Source organism: Idiotropiscis lumnitzeri, chromosome 15, assembly GCF_059441095.1.
Source record: "Idiotropiscis lumnitzeri isolate Australia: NSW breed Sydney's pygmy pipehorse chromosome 15, RoL_Ilum_1.0, whole genome shotgun sequence".
Taxonomy (NCBI): Eukaryota; Metazoa; Chordata; class Actinopteri; order Syngnathiformes; family Syngnathidae; genus Idiotropiscis; species Idiotropiscis lumnitzeri.
The window spans coordinates 5,473,833-5,490,583 of record NC_142405.1 but is presented as its reverse complement, the minus strand read 5'-3'; the positions used below and the strand labels follow the sequence as shown (position 1 = coordinate 5,490,583).

Below are 16,751 nucleotides of genomic sequence, written 5' to 3'. Positions count from 1 at the left end.
AATAAATAGATGCCCGAAGCAATGACTTTTTTTTAATTAGGAGACGAGTCTGGTCTGGTCAGAAAGTCAAGCTCAATATAATAAGTAGGAAGTGACGAAATGTGCCTTTCAACTTAAAACAGCAGATGCGTTCGCATCAGTCCTATGTCATTACCGCGCATGGAGTATTTACTTTGAAAATAATACTAGGAAGTGCAATATCTGCTGTCGTGTAAAAGCGGGTAGCATGAGCGCCGCGCTAAAAATGTATGGCGTCACAGACTGAACGCACCGGGAGGCAAACAAACAAGACTTGTAACCCGTAACCTCGAGCTAAATTCCCAGAGTGACACGGCGTCGGGACAACGCTGTGGCCCGACATGGACGTCCACCATGGGCTGTAGACTCCAACGGCGGGACCGAAGGTGAGCCGTGTCAGCGGTCTTGTCCTGTACATGCCGCTTGGCTTCTCTTCATTTGGATTTTTGAAACAGGTGCACGCCATGAGTCTTTTTTCCCCTCTCTCCTCTGCCGCTGTACGCAAAAAACTTTAAAGTTCACCTCTGAGTCTGTGAACGCTGAGAAATGTCAAACGAGGCTTTTCCAGTCAGGTGAAATGAGATGGGTGGTGTGTTAACTGCGGGCCTGACTGTAGTGGGCATGACAGGCGGATGCTGGGATGCGGGAGCCCCCCAACACAACCCAACACAACCCCGCCATAAATATTACGAGGCGACACGCCTCGCTCACTTGATTTCACTTTCCACCCACGTCCTGCAGCTGACGCAAGCACTTAAAGCACATCGAGTGTCCTGCAGGATCTGCTCCAACTATGTGCTGCCATGCTGCAGTAGTGCCCCCCGCCCTTTCAAGCCCCCCTAAAAAAAACTTTGGATGAATAATTGACATAAAATAACATAAGTCATGAACAGATACTGAAAGTACGCGGTAGAAAACGTCACAATACATTTGTTTAGGAGTGCTGGGCAGTCCGTCCTGGGGGCGGAATGGTTCAGCCCGGCCGTTCGCCCATTTTTGGGGGCGTGGGCTTATTAGGCGACAAATTTTACTAAAGGGCTTGATGAAGCAAGGCCTGAGGTGGATTTTAGTTCATGCGTGTGATGACGCAAATTTTGCTCCCCTGCCTAAATGTCTTGCACCTCTGTTAGCCTGGTCATCTTAATCAACACCTTAATCGACTTTTATATTGAATGTCTTTTAAAATCAATAGTGTACTTGATTTGTATCTTTTGGATTGTTTGAACAGTGTGACAGCATTACCAATGAAGGTGTGCTGATTAGACCGTTGACCTCTGCTACTTTGGCCATCTGGAACCGGACGAAATTTAAAATCAATCGGGTACTTTCTTTGTCAGCAAGAAATGGGAAGGAGATTGGTTAATTTCATTAAGGAAAAAATAAATATGAGTGTTGTGAGTTATGAGCGTGCTAGGAAAAGATAAACACTTCCTGTCCAACAGAAATTTCTCATCTGCCACAGATGAGTCACCTGGCAGGTGTCATGAAAAAGCCCAGTAACCTAAAACATGTTTTTCTGGCTTCTTTGTCAACCAAGATCATTATTTATTTATTTTTTTTAAAATCCACGTCAAAGCGAAACTTGGAAACCTTTTTGTGACCTTGTCTTCACTCCTTTTCATTTTGTGTCAAATTCAGATTTGAAGACTACATTACAGGGTAAGAAAGTATCCCTCGTGTTCAAACGAGAGTTGCACTGTACCATGGCAACCATCAGCCAGTCCATCCAACTGACCAGAGTGGACCACAATGTCCCTGTAGGCCAAAAATAACCACAAGATAATAGAGCAGGAAGGAATATGTCGCAGTCGGCGTCCCCGTCAGATGGACTATCAGTGTTGTGTTGACGTAACATTCGCATTGAGTATATTTCCGTTCATGTTAAAACTATACGTTACAGTGGAACCGCTCTGGTAGAATCATTTTTTTCATCATGAATTACAGACTAAAAATGTGACCTGTGGCACAATTGTGCATTTGGATGTGTAAAACTCTCCGTGACAGATTTGCTGACACGCTTTGAGGCATTTAGAACAAAGGCTATTTTTCCAGAAAAATACCAGTCGAGTTGCATAACCTCAGGGGGCGCGTTCCCGCCGTGTAATTGTACAGCGTCAAACAATGGCGATCTTTGCTAAAAGCTCGACTTTGTGGGCAAGCGGACAGATTGAGTGACATGACGTTGTCCGGGTGTCATCGTATACGGCAGTGCGTCATGAGTGAGGTGGTTCCAAGTTTGTCTTGTGATCTGTGCAGGTTAGAAATCATTTCAAACAATATTCAGTTTGACAGGCCACCGCTTTTATATATTTTCTTTAATCCGGTGCGCTACTTGACATGTTTCTGCGCAACACTATATAGGGGCTGCTTGATTATGGGGGAGAAAAAAAATGAAATAATAAAAATTGAAATCCCAATTATTCAAATGATTATTTGTCGGCATACAAAACAAAAGCAAATGTATAAATGAAAACAATATTAAGACAAATCAAATTTTTTTTTATCTCTGAATTAAAAAAAAAAAAGGTGAATGTATAAATTCCAGTATTGCTTGCTTGTATAATGAAACATTTTTTTGTAAGAGTTTAGTTGCTGCCATACACTTATAAATTGCCATAAGAACTGTTGCAACATCTAAATAAACAATTTCAATAGAATGGCCACATTTTGACCTCAAGTATACTCACTCCCTTTAGTCTTAGAAATGAATACTATTTTCACTATTTTTTATTTTATGTATAATAATATATACTATATATATAATTTTTTTACAATTATGCCAATTTTCTAATTGTTGAATGTAATAATCTTAATTGAATTTTGATTAACAGCACGGCCCTATGCACATTTTTATTTTTTTTTTTAATTAATTTTTTCATTCCGATTCATTTTGTTGCCTTCACAACCGCCCCAAATCAAACATTCCTTCCCCCCTCCGCAATCACGCCTAAACCTCTCTGCCAGGCCACTTCCCCTCTCAAGACTGGCATAAGATATGGCGGCGCTTGCTCACTCAGCAACATACGGAGCGAGCGAGGCGAAGAGAACATTCCTTGGACGGAGCAAGTACATGTTGGCAAGTTCTGCTGACAGCTAGGCAAAACATTTGGGCGAAAAGTCATGAGAAAGAACATCGAGCTGGAGTGGAAGGAAGGACAGTTGATCGCAAGTCGGCTCGCTTGTGAAAAGAGTCAGCCGTTTTCCCACACTTGCTGACACAAGCCAAGTGACATCTGTGGGCTGCTGATACGAGCTTGAATTGTCACACCACTCGCGGTTACTTGTCTGTATTGTTTGCTAAAGGTGGAGACAACAGTTAGACACTCGAGGCGAAAGGAACAAGTAGAACAAGGAAGGGTGAAGCTGACGTTTAGTAATGTCATCAAAATGATACTTAATATTTTTTTTTTTCTTGTCCCACCCCCTCGCTCCCTGTACTCCACAGAGGATGGGCCCTGCGTCCCGCTTCCTGAGGAGATGTCTCTGGGTCGGCTCCTGCGGCGCGCCTCGTCCAAGGCCTCCGACCTCTTGACCTTTAACCCCGGCGCGGCGGGCGCGGCGCTGCGCTCGGGCCTGGATGGCGAGATCATTTACTCCAAAAATAACGTGTGCGTGCACCCCGCCAAGCCGCTGCCGGGCCTGGCGGAGCACCACCCAGGTCGGTTTGCGTCACGCTTTGAGTTATCAAGCGCTTGAATAAAGAAAAGATCGGAAGCGCAACATTTTGAATGCCCCTAAGCACATTTGATCTGGAGAGCAAAAGTTTTGGGGACACATACACACTAGACCAAAAAAAGTGAGGAGGCTGAAAACCATTTCTTGAGGTCAACCATTATGCTGCTAGCTTCTTCCATATGCTGTCGCTTACTTAGATGTACTTTGATCGATCCTATTAGAAACATTTTTTTTAAACTAATTCCTTAATTCCTAATTCTTTTCATATTTGTATTTTTCAACACTTTTATTGTCTTAATCTTACAGTGCTTAAAGTATTTTGACTGCTTTGTGAGGTTACGAGCATTCAAATTTGATTTAATGAAGGTTTCATGATGGCAGCAATTTGACCCTGAAATTAATTTTCCATTATTCAATTTTAATGTTTTTTTTTTTTAGCACTTCCTCCTCTCCCCTCACCATTATTGATGTGACATCGCTTCCTACAGGCTACCTGTGCGTGCACGTGGAGAAGGACGAGAGCCTGGGCACCACTCTCATTTTGACCTGGGTGCCCAACTCGCGCATCCAGAGGCAGGACGAAGAGGCGCTGCGCTACATCACGCCTGAGAGCTCGCCCGTGCGACGGAACGCGCGCCGCAGAGGCAGACGGTGGGGAGCGTCAGCTGCCTGGCAATCATGAGATGATAAACAAAACGGCACCCTTGGGAGCAGCTAAACCTCTGTTAGAAGCTATAAAAGCTCAAGAACTGAATATTTGCCAGAAAGGAAACTCGGCGGCGTTATTATATTCGTCAAGGGAACATGTTTCACGTTAGATGGTGTACCTAATCAAGTGTCCCGGAAGTTACACCAGTGTTGTTTAATTTCTCCCCTGCAGGCCGCATTCTCGTCCCGCCGCCGCGCAAGTGGAAGAAGAAGACGAGGAGAGGAACATCACGGCCAGCTCCTCCGCAGAGAGCCACAATTTGGTAGCAACAGAAGCCGGGACGGAGCCCGGCTCGGCGCAGCACAAACAGCCGGTGGCGTCCGGCGAGGAGGGCGACGAGGCCTCCTGCGAGCTGTCGGATGAAGTGAGCCGCGACAGCACCATGGGCTCCGACTCGGACACCTTCTCCTCGCCGTTCTGCTTGTCCCCCGTCAGCGAGGCGCTGTGTGAGAGCAGCGGCTCGGTCTTCTTGGACAATGACAGCAGGTCAGTGAATTGAGGTGCTTGAGAGATTATTTTTTTTTTCATGGAGATGATTAAAGGAAAAAATGCTCGCAATATTTTTTTAAATTGATGACAACTTGCAATTTTGGTATTTTGGCAATAAACATTTTGTCGTGCATGATGTGCCTTCGCGGGCCCCACTAAATGATATGCTGGGGTGGTTCTGGCCTCCGGGCCTACAGTTTGACACCTGTGCTCTAAATTGTCCAAAAGTATGATTTGGTTGGTACCTTGTAAATGAATTGCGACCAGTTCTGGGTGTACCCTTTCGCTAGCCCTACAGTCACCAGGAAAAGTCGAATGTAGCCTTTACATTGTTTTTTTTGTTTTTTTATTTGTTATCAAGCCTTCTGACACTTTTTTGCCAGTACGCTAAAAATTAAACATTTGCAATGGCTAAATTACAGTTACTCCATCTTGCCACAAAGTGGAGCCATAAGAAAAAATATTCAAACCAACCCCCAGGGTGCAATACCACCTGAGTCCAGTTGGCGGCTCACTTCTCTGTCTTTTCACTGCAACTGCAGGTACACGACGTCACAAGGTGGCATAATCCTACAGATCATGATGGGTTTATTTGGGAGTCATTATCGTCATTGAATGTTTCCCCTCACACACTTGCGGTTTGCCCTCATGAGCACATCCACAGTCTGCGTGCGTGTGTTCGTGCATTGCTGAAGCCTTTTTAACCTCTCTCGGCTCCCAGCATGCTTGCTCTAAGTGCAGCCAGTGTGTGACTTGGCAGCACTCTCGGTCTCTAGCATTTACTCTGTGCTTCCCTCGCCTTCTCCTGCTGCTCTTTTTTCTCTCTCTTCGGCTCCATGTCCATCCTGTGTGTGTGTGTGTGTGTGTGTGTGTGTGTGTGTATGAGTGTACACGCATTTTCCTTCCGCTCCGGATCTCTCCTCTTCCCATATTTGTTCCACCCTTGTTTTTCAAATGTTACATCTTTTCCTCTCCACTTGCCCATTCTCACAGCCCCCCCCCCCCTCAACCCCCCAATCAAGTGTTGCCCACCTCTCAAATATTCCCCCCCCCCGCCCTCTTTTCCTTCCCTCCCTCGAGTCTGCGTGAAGCCCTTTGATTTCCAGCGCGCCTGGGGTTGTTGTGCTGGGCTGAATGTCAGCCCGCCGGATTAGAGGACGAAAGAGGGAGCCGGCCAAAACTCTGGAACTCTCTCAAATTTCCCTTTCTCCCTCCCTCGCTTTAATTGACACCGTTAAAGGGGGCCAGGAACTGGAAACATGTCACTTGGAATCATTCAAAGAGAAAAGGGGCTGCCTCTGGGAGAGCAAGATTGGATGAAAGCGGGAGGGAGGAAGACGAGAGCGCTGGGAGGGACACCGAGGAGAAGAATCCACAGTGGAGCTTTTCGAGGAGTTTCTCGACACTTGTAACCAAAGTAACGACTGTTGCTGCCAGTCGGGCCGCAAGCGACGCTTGAGGCTCACTTGTTGCTAGTTCCAAAGACACTACATTAGGTACACCGGCACTATTCAACCTAGGAACGTGCGACTTATTTCAGGAGAGGGTGAGAGAACATTTGATGTGGCCCACCATGAAATTGTAATCACAAAAAAAAAAAAAAAAAAAAAAGCCTCAGGAAAGTTTTGAGGACACAGATGCTCTACCTTCATGTATAACAATTTTTTTTCTTTTTTTCAAAATTTTACATCATGATGGACAGGAACGGTTTTATTTTACTCATACCGAAATTTATTTCAACAAAACGAACGTACTCAAATATATCTAAGCTAACTGTTCCCTCGTTAAAACTCATTCACTACCAGCCAAGTAAAAAAAAAAAAAAAAATCTTTGACGTCTTAAGCCGTCAATGGCACTAAATGAGTTGATCGTCTACTATGCATGCAGACTCAATTTTCAGTCAATCAAGAGAAATCGATTTGTTCTCAAGCTATTTTCAAAAGATTAAAAGGGAACACACCAATTTGTGGGGGGAAAAAAAAGACTTTATTTGGCTTTGGGTTTCCACGCAACAGTGACATTGTTAAATTCAATAAAAATCAAATGAATGGATCGATTAAATTCTAAGAAACCACCTTCCTGTTTAATGTTTACCGAGTTGTCCACGTTGTGCTTCTGGGATTTTAATCTTCCCTTCATTTACCGACCACTTAGCTTTGCGCTAATCCTTCTGCTCACTGCGGCCGTTCGTTGAAGTCGTCCCCGCGGGGCTCGGAGTGCTCCATTCGCTCGTGGCCTGGAGGGGGTGGGGGGTTAAAAAAACAACCTGCTTACATCACCTTGTCACCTCGCAGAAAAACATGTTTTCTTAGCAGAGACGCACGAGTCTTTAGTTCCTCCTCTGTGTGCATTTTGGAAAAAAAAAGCCAGAATATCTGCTATTTGCGCCGTTTCTCTCTGCAAATATTTGTCAGCTGAGAACATCTGCGCAGCTATAACCAACGAAACTCTGAGCATGTTTTGGATTTGTGCACATTGTTTAAAACCTGGCGGTGAATTTGTTATGCAAGAATAATATTGACGAGTAAGAAAACAATGAAATTTTGCAATAAATGGTGACGTTTCAAATATCAGCGGCTTGGACGCCTTTCAGCGCTTTGCTCCGGTTCTCACCACTCGTACGTCAGGAGGCGTGTATGAGAGAGCATCATGGTCGTTAGCTATGCTTCGTTAGCGGCGGTGTTGGAAAGAAGAGGAATAGCAGCTGCTAAGACTTAAGAATTCCACAACTCGGCTATTTAGGCCCGTTTTTCCGCTCGTGCTTTATGCAAGAGTGAGTCTCTTGATTTTCTGTCCTTGACATCCCACCTTTTTAGTGCTCGTGTGCGTGTGTGTGTGTGTGTGTGTTTCTGACCGCAACAGAAAGACGTTGTACTCCAGTTTCAAAGCTGGAAACCACAAGGTTGCCACTGGGGAATGGCCGTTGAATGACGGACATTGTGATTTGTGGATAAAAGTATCGGGACACCTGGACGAAAGTCATTCATCAAGCTCCTTTAAAAAGGCCGAATATCGACTCCATGAGACCAAAGTTTCGTTTTTGGTCTTTCCAGGGAGCTGTCCGAGGAGCTGATGCACCACTCGGTGAGCTCCGCCTCCAGCCTGGACAGCAACGGCCAGTCGCAGGGCGCTCGGTGGGAGGAGCAGCAGAAGGTGCTGGCGCTGGAGCAGCTGTGCGGCGTCTTCCGGGTGGACCTGGGTCACATGAGGTCACTGCGTCTGTTCTTCAGGTCTGTTGGGGAACGTGTGAGGTGAAGTGGATTTTTTTTTTTTTTTTTCTTTTTTTCACTCTCCTTCAAAACGGTACTGGTATTTCATCACTGCAGTGACGAAGCGTGCACCAGCGGCCAGCTGGTGATCGCCAGTCGAGAGAGCCAGTACAAGATCCTCCACTTTCACCACGCCGGCCTGGACAAGCTGGCTGAAGTTTTCCAGCAGTGGAAGTGCTGCAGGGAGACGCAGCTCAAAGACCAGGTGGGAAAGTTGACAAAGTTCACCAAAGAAAAGATAAAATGCACAATGGAAAAGAGGATTTGGGAAAAACTTCTTTTTGCAGTTTAGGGTTGAGTGTTGGTATTTGGGATCAATCTCTACTCGTCTGTTTGTGCGGCAGGTGTCGGACGAGAAGTCCTGCATGCAATTCTCCATCCAGAGATCGTCGCTGCCGTCGGCCGAGGGCCACCCCGAGGAGAAGCTCTACCGCAGGCTGGATGTCGCCACTTGGCTACGACACCTCAATCAAGACGGCCAGGTGGAGGAGGAGTACAAGCTACGCAAGGTGGGCCTGCGTGCGTGTGCGTCTTTGACTTTATGGAATATGGTTCTATAAAAGCTGCACTTGGCCTTGAGCTGTGATGAAAGGCTCCCCCATCGTCCATGTTAGCGGTTTGTCAGTCACAAAGCAGCCCCACCATGAAGCCTGTCCCGCTCGTAACCTTCTCAATCTGACTGTAAACAGCAAAATGTGAGAAATGTTACGAGTGCAATAAATGTGGTGGTGTTGCGCTCTCACAGGCCCCCCCTGCTGGCCGCTATTATTACTTCAAGTTGATTTACAGGATTTTTTATCATTGTCAAATTCGCAGTAAAGTTTTGGCGGTAACTTTTGACTTTCAGCCAGCACTGAAAACTCATCTCTGTGTGGTTTGTGTCACATGGCCAGTGAGACGTGCGTCATTTGAGACCTCTGGGATTGACTCACTTGAACGTTTAGCATTTACTGCAATGACTCAGCTGTGGTTACGTGATGATTTTTTTTTTTTTTGTCTTTTGTGCAAACAAGAGAACACAAACTTTTTTTTGTCTGTGCTCAGGCACACGTTTCACAATTAGTGCTTTGTAAATAATTTAATGCACACACAAACTACGTTAGTTATACCTGCACATCTAATGAGATCCATTACAAGAGCTCTATTTGAAAAGTTTGCCTTCATCAAGACGGACGGTATCGCTCAGTTTTGATCGACACTGTGAGGCAGATGCAGTGAAACCTTCAGAAAATCACTTTTTCCATCCATCCATTAGCGATACCGCTTATCCCCACTAGGGTCGCTGGTGAGCTGCAGCCTAACCCATCTGAGCCAGAGTCGCGATTCTGAAGCCTTTATGAGCAGCACTGGGCCAGCGGACATTTGAACATTCTGCACTGCCTCAAACTAGTTTTGGGTTAACCGCGAAATCATGACAGTTCAATTGGGTTTAGTCTTTATGGAAGTGGCAAAGCAGGTTTGTCGCTGGCCATTGACATTTTAACCTTAACTAAACCATTAATTAATTCATTAATTGCTTTACAATTGTAAAACTATGCCAAATGGATTCAACACACACCTTAAATTTAGTTTCTTCCTAAAAATGTTTGGCATTTTTCAAATTGTACCATTTTTTAGAGCATTCAAATTTGGAGGTTCCAATGATTTATTTATTCTTTTTTTATTAATAGTTGGGATTTGGTATTAGTTTTTCCTGTTTTTGTGATTCTTTGATGCGCAAGTGCCAATCACGAGCCGTTCACGTTTCTGTTACGCTTCGATACGTGACACATGCACATGACAACCCCCCCCCCCCGCCCTCCCGCCCCCCTCGTCGCTCTTTTTCAACCAGCTCTTTGTGCTCGCTGTGTTTGCCCTGCACCAGGCCATCTTCTTCGGGGGCATCGACCCAACCATCCGTGGCGAGGTGTGGCCCTTCCTCTTGCACTACTACAGCTATGACTCGACCTCGCACGAGAGGGAGGCGTGGCGGCTCCAGAAGCGGACGCACTACCACGACATCCAGCAGAGGAGGTGAAATGTTGTTGTGGTTTTTTGGCGACGGGGGTGACGATGGGCAATTTTGTTTTGGTTCGTCGCTGCACTTGACTCGGCGTCTCCCCTGTCACATGGCCGTGTTATTTGCTGCCAAATGCTCAGTCAGCCAAACACGAAACCATATGTGAATGTGCTGTGGCTTATCATCGCAGGCGCTGAGCAATCAATAGGAACAATGAGGGAAGTGTGAAGGGGGGGGTGCGAAATAAAAGGTCTCTGGAGAAAAAAACATGTCAACGCTTATCAGATCATATTCTGCTGTCAGTAAGAGTTAAAAAAAAAACAGCTGCGGTATGCATGAACACACACACACAAGCACCTCAACTCCACCCAGGCTGAGCGTGCACATCATTCCACATGACCGTAACGAGGCTGATAATTGGCCGGGTTTGATCTGCGTGGCCTATTACCATGTCGAGTTGTCCCATCAATTTAATTAAAGGCCTTTTGTTCGGACTCATACGGGGAGTCCGTTTTAAAGGGCCGTTTGTCAAGCGCAACCCACAAGGCCCCTCGTCGGTCATTAGCGGCGAAGGATCCATGTCCTGTCGCCTCTCTCGCGGCTCCTCAGCTTCGCCCTTCCTTTTTTCTCCCCGTGAAAGCTGAGCGGCCGAGCGCGGAAACGTCGCAGCTGTTCCAGCGACTTCACGCCAAGTGAAGCGGTCAATCACGAGAAGGTGATGAACGTGGCAATGAAGAATGTCGGCTTGTTCGCCTCCAGAGGAGGAAAAAAAATGAGGTGAAATCTGGTTAGCTGAAGTATGTCAGCAATGTTTGACATTCACTTGCTGTACGTCATTCGTTTTCGTGCTCAAAATGCAAATGATTCCAAAATGTTTGCTGAGTGCATTCCCGTTAAATGAACAATAAACACATGAAATAAGATTTGCCAAGAACGTTCATAAAAAAATAAATAAATAAATTAAAAAAATAAAGGAAATTCTGTAGACGTAAATTTGGCTTGTGATACGAACACTACTAAATTGAACACGTATAATAAATGTTAATAACATTATTATTATTATTAATATGCACATGATGATAAACAACCCGTGCTCGTCATATATTTGTTTTGCGCAAACATTAGATTGTTCCAGTGCACCTCATGCGCTCGACGTAAGCGTTGGCAGATTTTGCTGAATCATTGCGACTAAGCAATGAAACTCGAGTGAAGCGAGCCCGAGTTAGCGAGTGAGGAAGGTGTCGCAGGGAGGCGCCCGGTGACACAAACGGAGAGTTGCATGTCATTGCATCAGGTGCCTGCTCATTATTCCTGGCGGGGCTTCATGCAAAACAAACAGCGTTAATGAAATCCCTTTTGCTCGTTAGGAGCTTGAGTACACTTTGTACACAACATAAACCACAGCACAGTGCAAATTGTTGTGCTCTGCAAGGATGTTTTTCACATGTTTGAGTTGTGAAATTACAGCGACACCAAATCATATCGCCGCTTTTTCATGCCGCAACAAAGAGGCGCTCTACGGTGGACACCGCAACTTAGTTCTCGCTCTTTGCCTTCAATTTTCTTCCATCAAGTATTTCCAAGCAAATCTCCCAATTTACGTTACTGTGTCTGCCCCCACCGCCGCCCCCGCTCCCCGCCAGGTTGTCCATGAGCCCCGAGCAGCACAGTGACTTCTGGAGGAAAGTCCAGTTCACCGTGGACAAGGATGTGGTGAGGACAGACCGCAGCAACCAGTTCTTCAGAGGCGACAACAACCCCAATGTGGAGATGATGAGGTGAGAGAGAGGTTGCCCCCCCCAACCCCCCCCCCCCCTGTCAGCCCGTCGGGAGCCACAAATGAGTTTCATGCTTTTATTGGCTTTGACTAAGCAAAGCACTTTAGCATGCGTGTGCTCAAAGCTAATGGATGTCCAAACAGGGAAAGGAGCAAAAAGGATTTAAAAGGCAGATCAGATATTTTTGCAGTTGTCTCGCTCATCTGTGGTGCAGAAAATCCACCCCCGCCCTTCGACTGCATCATTTGAATTCGAAAATAAAAAAAATAGCTGCCAAGCTTATCATTGCATTTTTAATCATCCAAACCACTGCAGAGGCTGCAGCCCCTCAGTCCTCTCCGAGGCTGGTTTGCGTTTCCCTTTCTTGACGCTCTTTTCATATTGTGACATGAACAAAAATGTCCTCAGGGCTTTTCCTTTTCTGTTTTTGAGACAACTTAATTATGCATGAGTGCTACCAGAGACACTTTAAAGTGCTATCCATAAAAAAAATAAAAAAACAACACATGCGCGCGCACACGCAAGAAAGATTATTAAATAGCTCCCTAGTTACCATCGGCGTTGGCATGGCAACCACTTAAAGTAGAGCTTGTTGTGTGGGGTTTTTTTTTTGAGGGGGGGTTGTTTTTTTTTTTACAATGAACCACATGTTTGAACGTTCCGTACGTCTGGGCGGGATGGTGCTCCTCCGCAGTGTGGTCAGGGACATGTCCATAAAAGACGTCGTCATGTTTACGTCGTCACGCTTGCATGTGCTGTTCACGCGGCAAATGTTGTTGCAACGTAAAGACAAATATCTCACAGGTGATCATTTTCATTTATTTACGCTACAGCAAATATTTGAATCCACATTTTATCACCTGCATAAACCGCCAAGCTCATACATGGAAAAATAAATTCAATAAATTCATAATTAAAAATAAATCATAAATTTAAAAACTAAAAATTTGCTGTCATTCTGAAATGAAAATAAAAGTAGCCTGACTGTAAGTCAAGTACTGGTACCAATGTAAAAATAAATAAAATTAAATAAAAATATGCGCACAGTCTTTTTCAGCGTGGGTAGAAGATGAAGAAATACAAAGCGACGTGGTTTAAATCTGGCGCTCCTGCTGACCCTCCAGATGCGCGCAGCATCATCTGGAATTATTTGACCCAAGTTGCCGACAGGCACGTCAAAGTCAGTCGGCGTGGCGTGTTGGAAAGCTATCGGAAGGGAGCGGCGTCGCTCCATGTCATCCTTAATTATATCACAAGTTCAAAACGCAGCAGGTTTGCATGTGTCAACGTCCCGCCAAGTCAAACGAGTGAATCGTTTTGTGATGAGCAATTTTCTTTTTTCCTGACGGGTTTGCTTTTGACGAGACCATTAATAAATTCCGCCGCTGGCGGAAAAGGTTGCTGGTTACTGGTTAATATTTTGGACGTTCCCTTAGGCGTATCCTGCTCAACTACGCCGTGTTCAACCCCGACATGGGCTACTGCCAGGGCATGTCGGACCTGGTGGCGCCGCTCCTGACCGAGATCCAAGACGAAAGCGACACCTTCTGGTGCTTCGTGGGCCTCATGGAGAACACCATCTTCATCAGCTCGCCGCGCGATGACGACATGGAGAGGCAGCTGGTAGCGTCTCAGCCATCTGTGAAGGTGCATCTCTTTTTTTTTTTTCGAAGCTCGTTGTAAGAAGGTGCGCGTGTGCGCAGATGTACCTGCGGGAGCTGCTGCGCCTCATGCTGCCTGACTTCCACCAGCACTTGACGGCGCTGGGCGAGGACGGCCTGCAGCTGCTCTTCTGCCATCGCTGGATCCTCCTCTGCTTTAAGCGCGAGTTCCCCGACACGGACGCTCTGCGCATGTGGGAGGCCTGCTGGGCTCACTACCAGGTCACAGTCAAAAGTCTCTGGAGAAACGCGCCAGTGTAGGCGTATCGTGTTTCGCCGTGATTTGTTTGAGGGAGCCGAGAGCGCAAAGCTGTCTACTTCAAAGCTTGACCGCAGACTGCGGGATAATATTCCTGATGAATGCCCATCAAATGTCATTATTATACATGGGTTATAATGATGTTATTACATATTGATGGTAATTAATATCTATTTATAATCCATTAAAAAAAATCATATTTTAGTTGATCTTTATAATTGGAATGAATGAAAAATTAACTCAAAAGGCAAAAAAAACCAAAACTTTTTTAATCAATTAATATTTGGAATATTGGCACAAACAGAAGACATCTTAGCTAGATAAACTATTTAGTAAAATTTTAAGTACAGTTTTGAACAAAATTTTTGTTGAAATTGCCAACTTTTTAAAGATTTTATTATAAAATATACTTTTTTTTTTAAATTTATGATTTATACAATTGCATCAAAGTGGGAAAAAGGACTCACTAATTTTTTTATCTCGTAAAATTAATAAGTAACATGAACACTAAACAATGACATTAAATAGAACAATTTGATAGCCTGATGTGTTTTTTGCAGCCGCAGGTCTCAAGCGTTAAATTAAAAAAAAAAAAAAAAAGCATCCTGTATGGTCTTGTTTACTTTTTTTCTTCATAAAATCAAGACTTTTCTGATGACTTCCTTCAAAACGGAGCCACAATGACACCAACTTACGAGGCTCTCCGAGAACCTGCAAGTCTTTCCAGAAATGAAAAGCTAAAATCCCCATTTTATTTATTTTTTTTAAATTTTTTTGCAGACGGATTACTTCCACTTGTTCCTGTGTGTGGCCATCATCGTCCTGTACGGTGAGGATGTGACGGATCAGCAGCTGGCCACCGACCAAATGCTGCTGCATTTCAGCAACCTATCGATGCACATGAACGGAGAGCTGGTGCTACGCAAGGTGAAGCAACACACACCGCCCTTCCTTTCCTTTCGTTAATCGCCTCAATGCGTCACTCCTCGCTCGTTTGCGTTGCCGATTCGCCAAAGCAAAAGTAGAAATGGCGATTTTGCTCCCACGAAAGACTTGCAAGCTGTCACAAAACTGACCTGATATTAATTCACAGTGGGGAAAATAATCATTTTCAACATTTAGGAAACGTGGTAAATCGGTTTTGAAAGTTTCACACATTCCGACTGTCTGCGAGGCCGTGAAGTGACAGCGAATTGGAAAAAAAAAAAAAATCGTTGACATCATCGGTTTAACTTAGAAAAAAACAGAAACATGAGGTTTCCCGGCTCACATACTACGAAAAGCAGTGCTCTGGCGTTGCCATGGCAACATCCAAAGCACTGTACGCCTAATTCCAAGCCACTTTGCCTTCTGGATGATTTTAAAGCCGCTCATTTAAGGTCAATTTGTTCAACGTTGTTGTCTGAAGTGTTGCATTGTGGCGCATTTCTGCAGCGCTTCCCAAGATGCCCGCACAGGCTGCGAGGTGCTCGCTGGGCGAGGCGAGCAGCGAGCATTCATGATGAGCGTGTGTGGCGCCGCCTGCATCCTCATGTTTATGGATGCGGCAGCCATCGCATTAGCATGCGCTCCGTGTTCCGCTTTTGTTTATCTCGCATTTGCATCACTTTTTTTTTTTTCTTCTCCGTAGCTGACAAGCAGAATGACCTTGAAGGTTTTTTTTTTTCACCTCAAGGTCGTTGATTACATTAAAAGCCGTGTGTTATGAAAATGCGCAACAATCTGTTTTGCATCCACTGCTTCGAAACTATCAGAGTTGATCTTGCCCCTCCCGCCCCCTTTCATCCCTCCAGGCGCGCAGCCTCCTCTACCAATTCCGCCTCCTACCCAGAATTCCTTGCAGCCTCCATGACCTGTGTAAACTGTGCGGGCCGGGCATGTGGGATAGCCGCTACATCCCCGCCGTGGAGTGTTCAGGCGAGCACCCGGACTCGCAGAGCTGCCCTTACGGGGGCACGTCCACGCCGCTGCCCTCCTCGCCCGCCCCGTCGTGCACGCCCTCGCCCTCGAGAGGCGCCAAATCCCGGGATATTTTCACTTTCAGGAAACAGTCCTGAGGAGGAGCCGTCACCATCTCGCTGAGGACGTTTGTCACCCGAGCCTTTCATGTGGCGCGGCGTCACGCGACACCCGAGGTCAGCGAAGCCTCTCTTTCCCCTTTTGAAGCGCAGCGGACAATCAGCGGCCATTCTGGCGGCCCGCCGTGACCTCATGTTGCGGCGCGCCTCCGGCTTGGCAGTCTTCCACGGGCTTTATGTGGGTCGCGCGGGGTTGCGGCGGGGTCGGAGGCGAACCGCCGAAGATTCCCGCAGACTCTAACCGATGCGGGTCAAAACTGTACACTGGGAATTCATTCAGAGCAAGTGAACTTTTAAACGTGCTCGCGCACTCACAAAGACGCGTTTGTCTTGGGTTATATGTGCATATCTTTATTAGAAGAGAAATATTTTTTAACACGAACCCCTCTTCCGCCTTCTAGGGTTGATTTCATTTTCTCTCGGTTGATACAAATTCATCCATCCGTTTTCTGTACCACTTGCGCTCAATAGAGTGAGCTGGAGCTTCATTGGGCAAAAGTTTGAGTTGACTAAAAATCTGAAGCAACAAGCGCTCCAAGAAAATAGATGGATGGGTTGGTTGGTATGCAAATTCATCACAGGAAGTTCTGATTTGCACCAGGAACCTTCAAAGTGTGAGGCGGACATGCGCACCACTTGCTGCACATACGATAAATGTCATTTAGCGATATTATATATCTTTGCATGTGTGCACACAACTATGCCTGACTATCTTTGACGGACAAATCCAAAAAGCAGAGGAAAGGGTTTACTACGCGTCTGCTGAACTTTCTTGTTCTGTCACGATGCGTTCAAGTACCCCCGTTTAGTCCAGT

The 16,751-nt window shown here is 45.7% G+C and overlaps 1 protein-coding gene across 1 annotated transcript; it reads left to right on the top strand.

Annotated features, from left to right (window-relative positions):
- Positions 1-210: 210 nt before the first annotated feature.
- Positions 211-16,471, top strand: tbc1d16 (TBC1 domain family, member 16). The gene is made up of 13 exons (XM_088316592.1): positions 211-404; positions 3,464-3,676; positions 4,182-4,344; positions 4,574-4,888; positions 7,946-8,122; positions 8,219-8,366; positions 8,506-8,670; positions 10,026-10,174; positions 11,804-11,938; positions 13,375-13,561; positions 13,642-13,821; positions 14,639-14,785; positions 15,652-16,471. Exons 2-13 carry the CDS (start codon positions 3,496-3,498, stop codon positions 15,913-15,915), a joined length of 2,211 nt encoding a protein of 736 aa, XP_088172718.1. The 5' UTR covers positions 211-404; positions 3,464-3,495; the 3' UTR covers positions 15,916-16,471.
- The last annotated feature ends 280 nt before the right edge of the window (positions 16,472-16,751 follow it).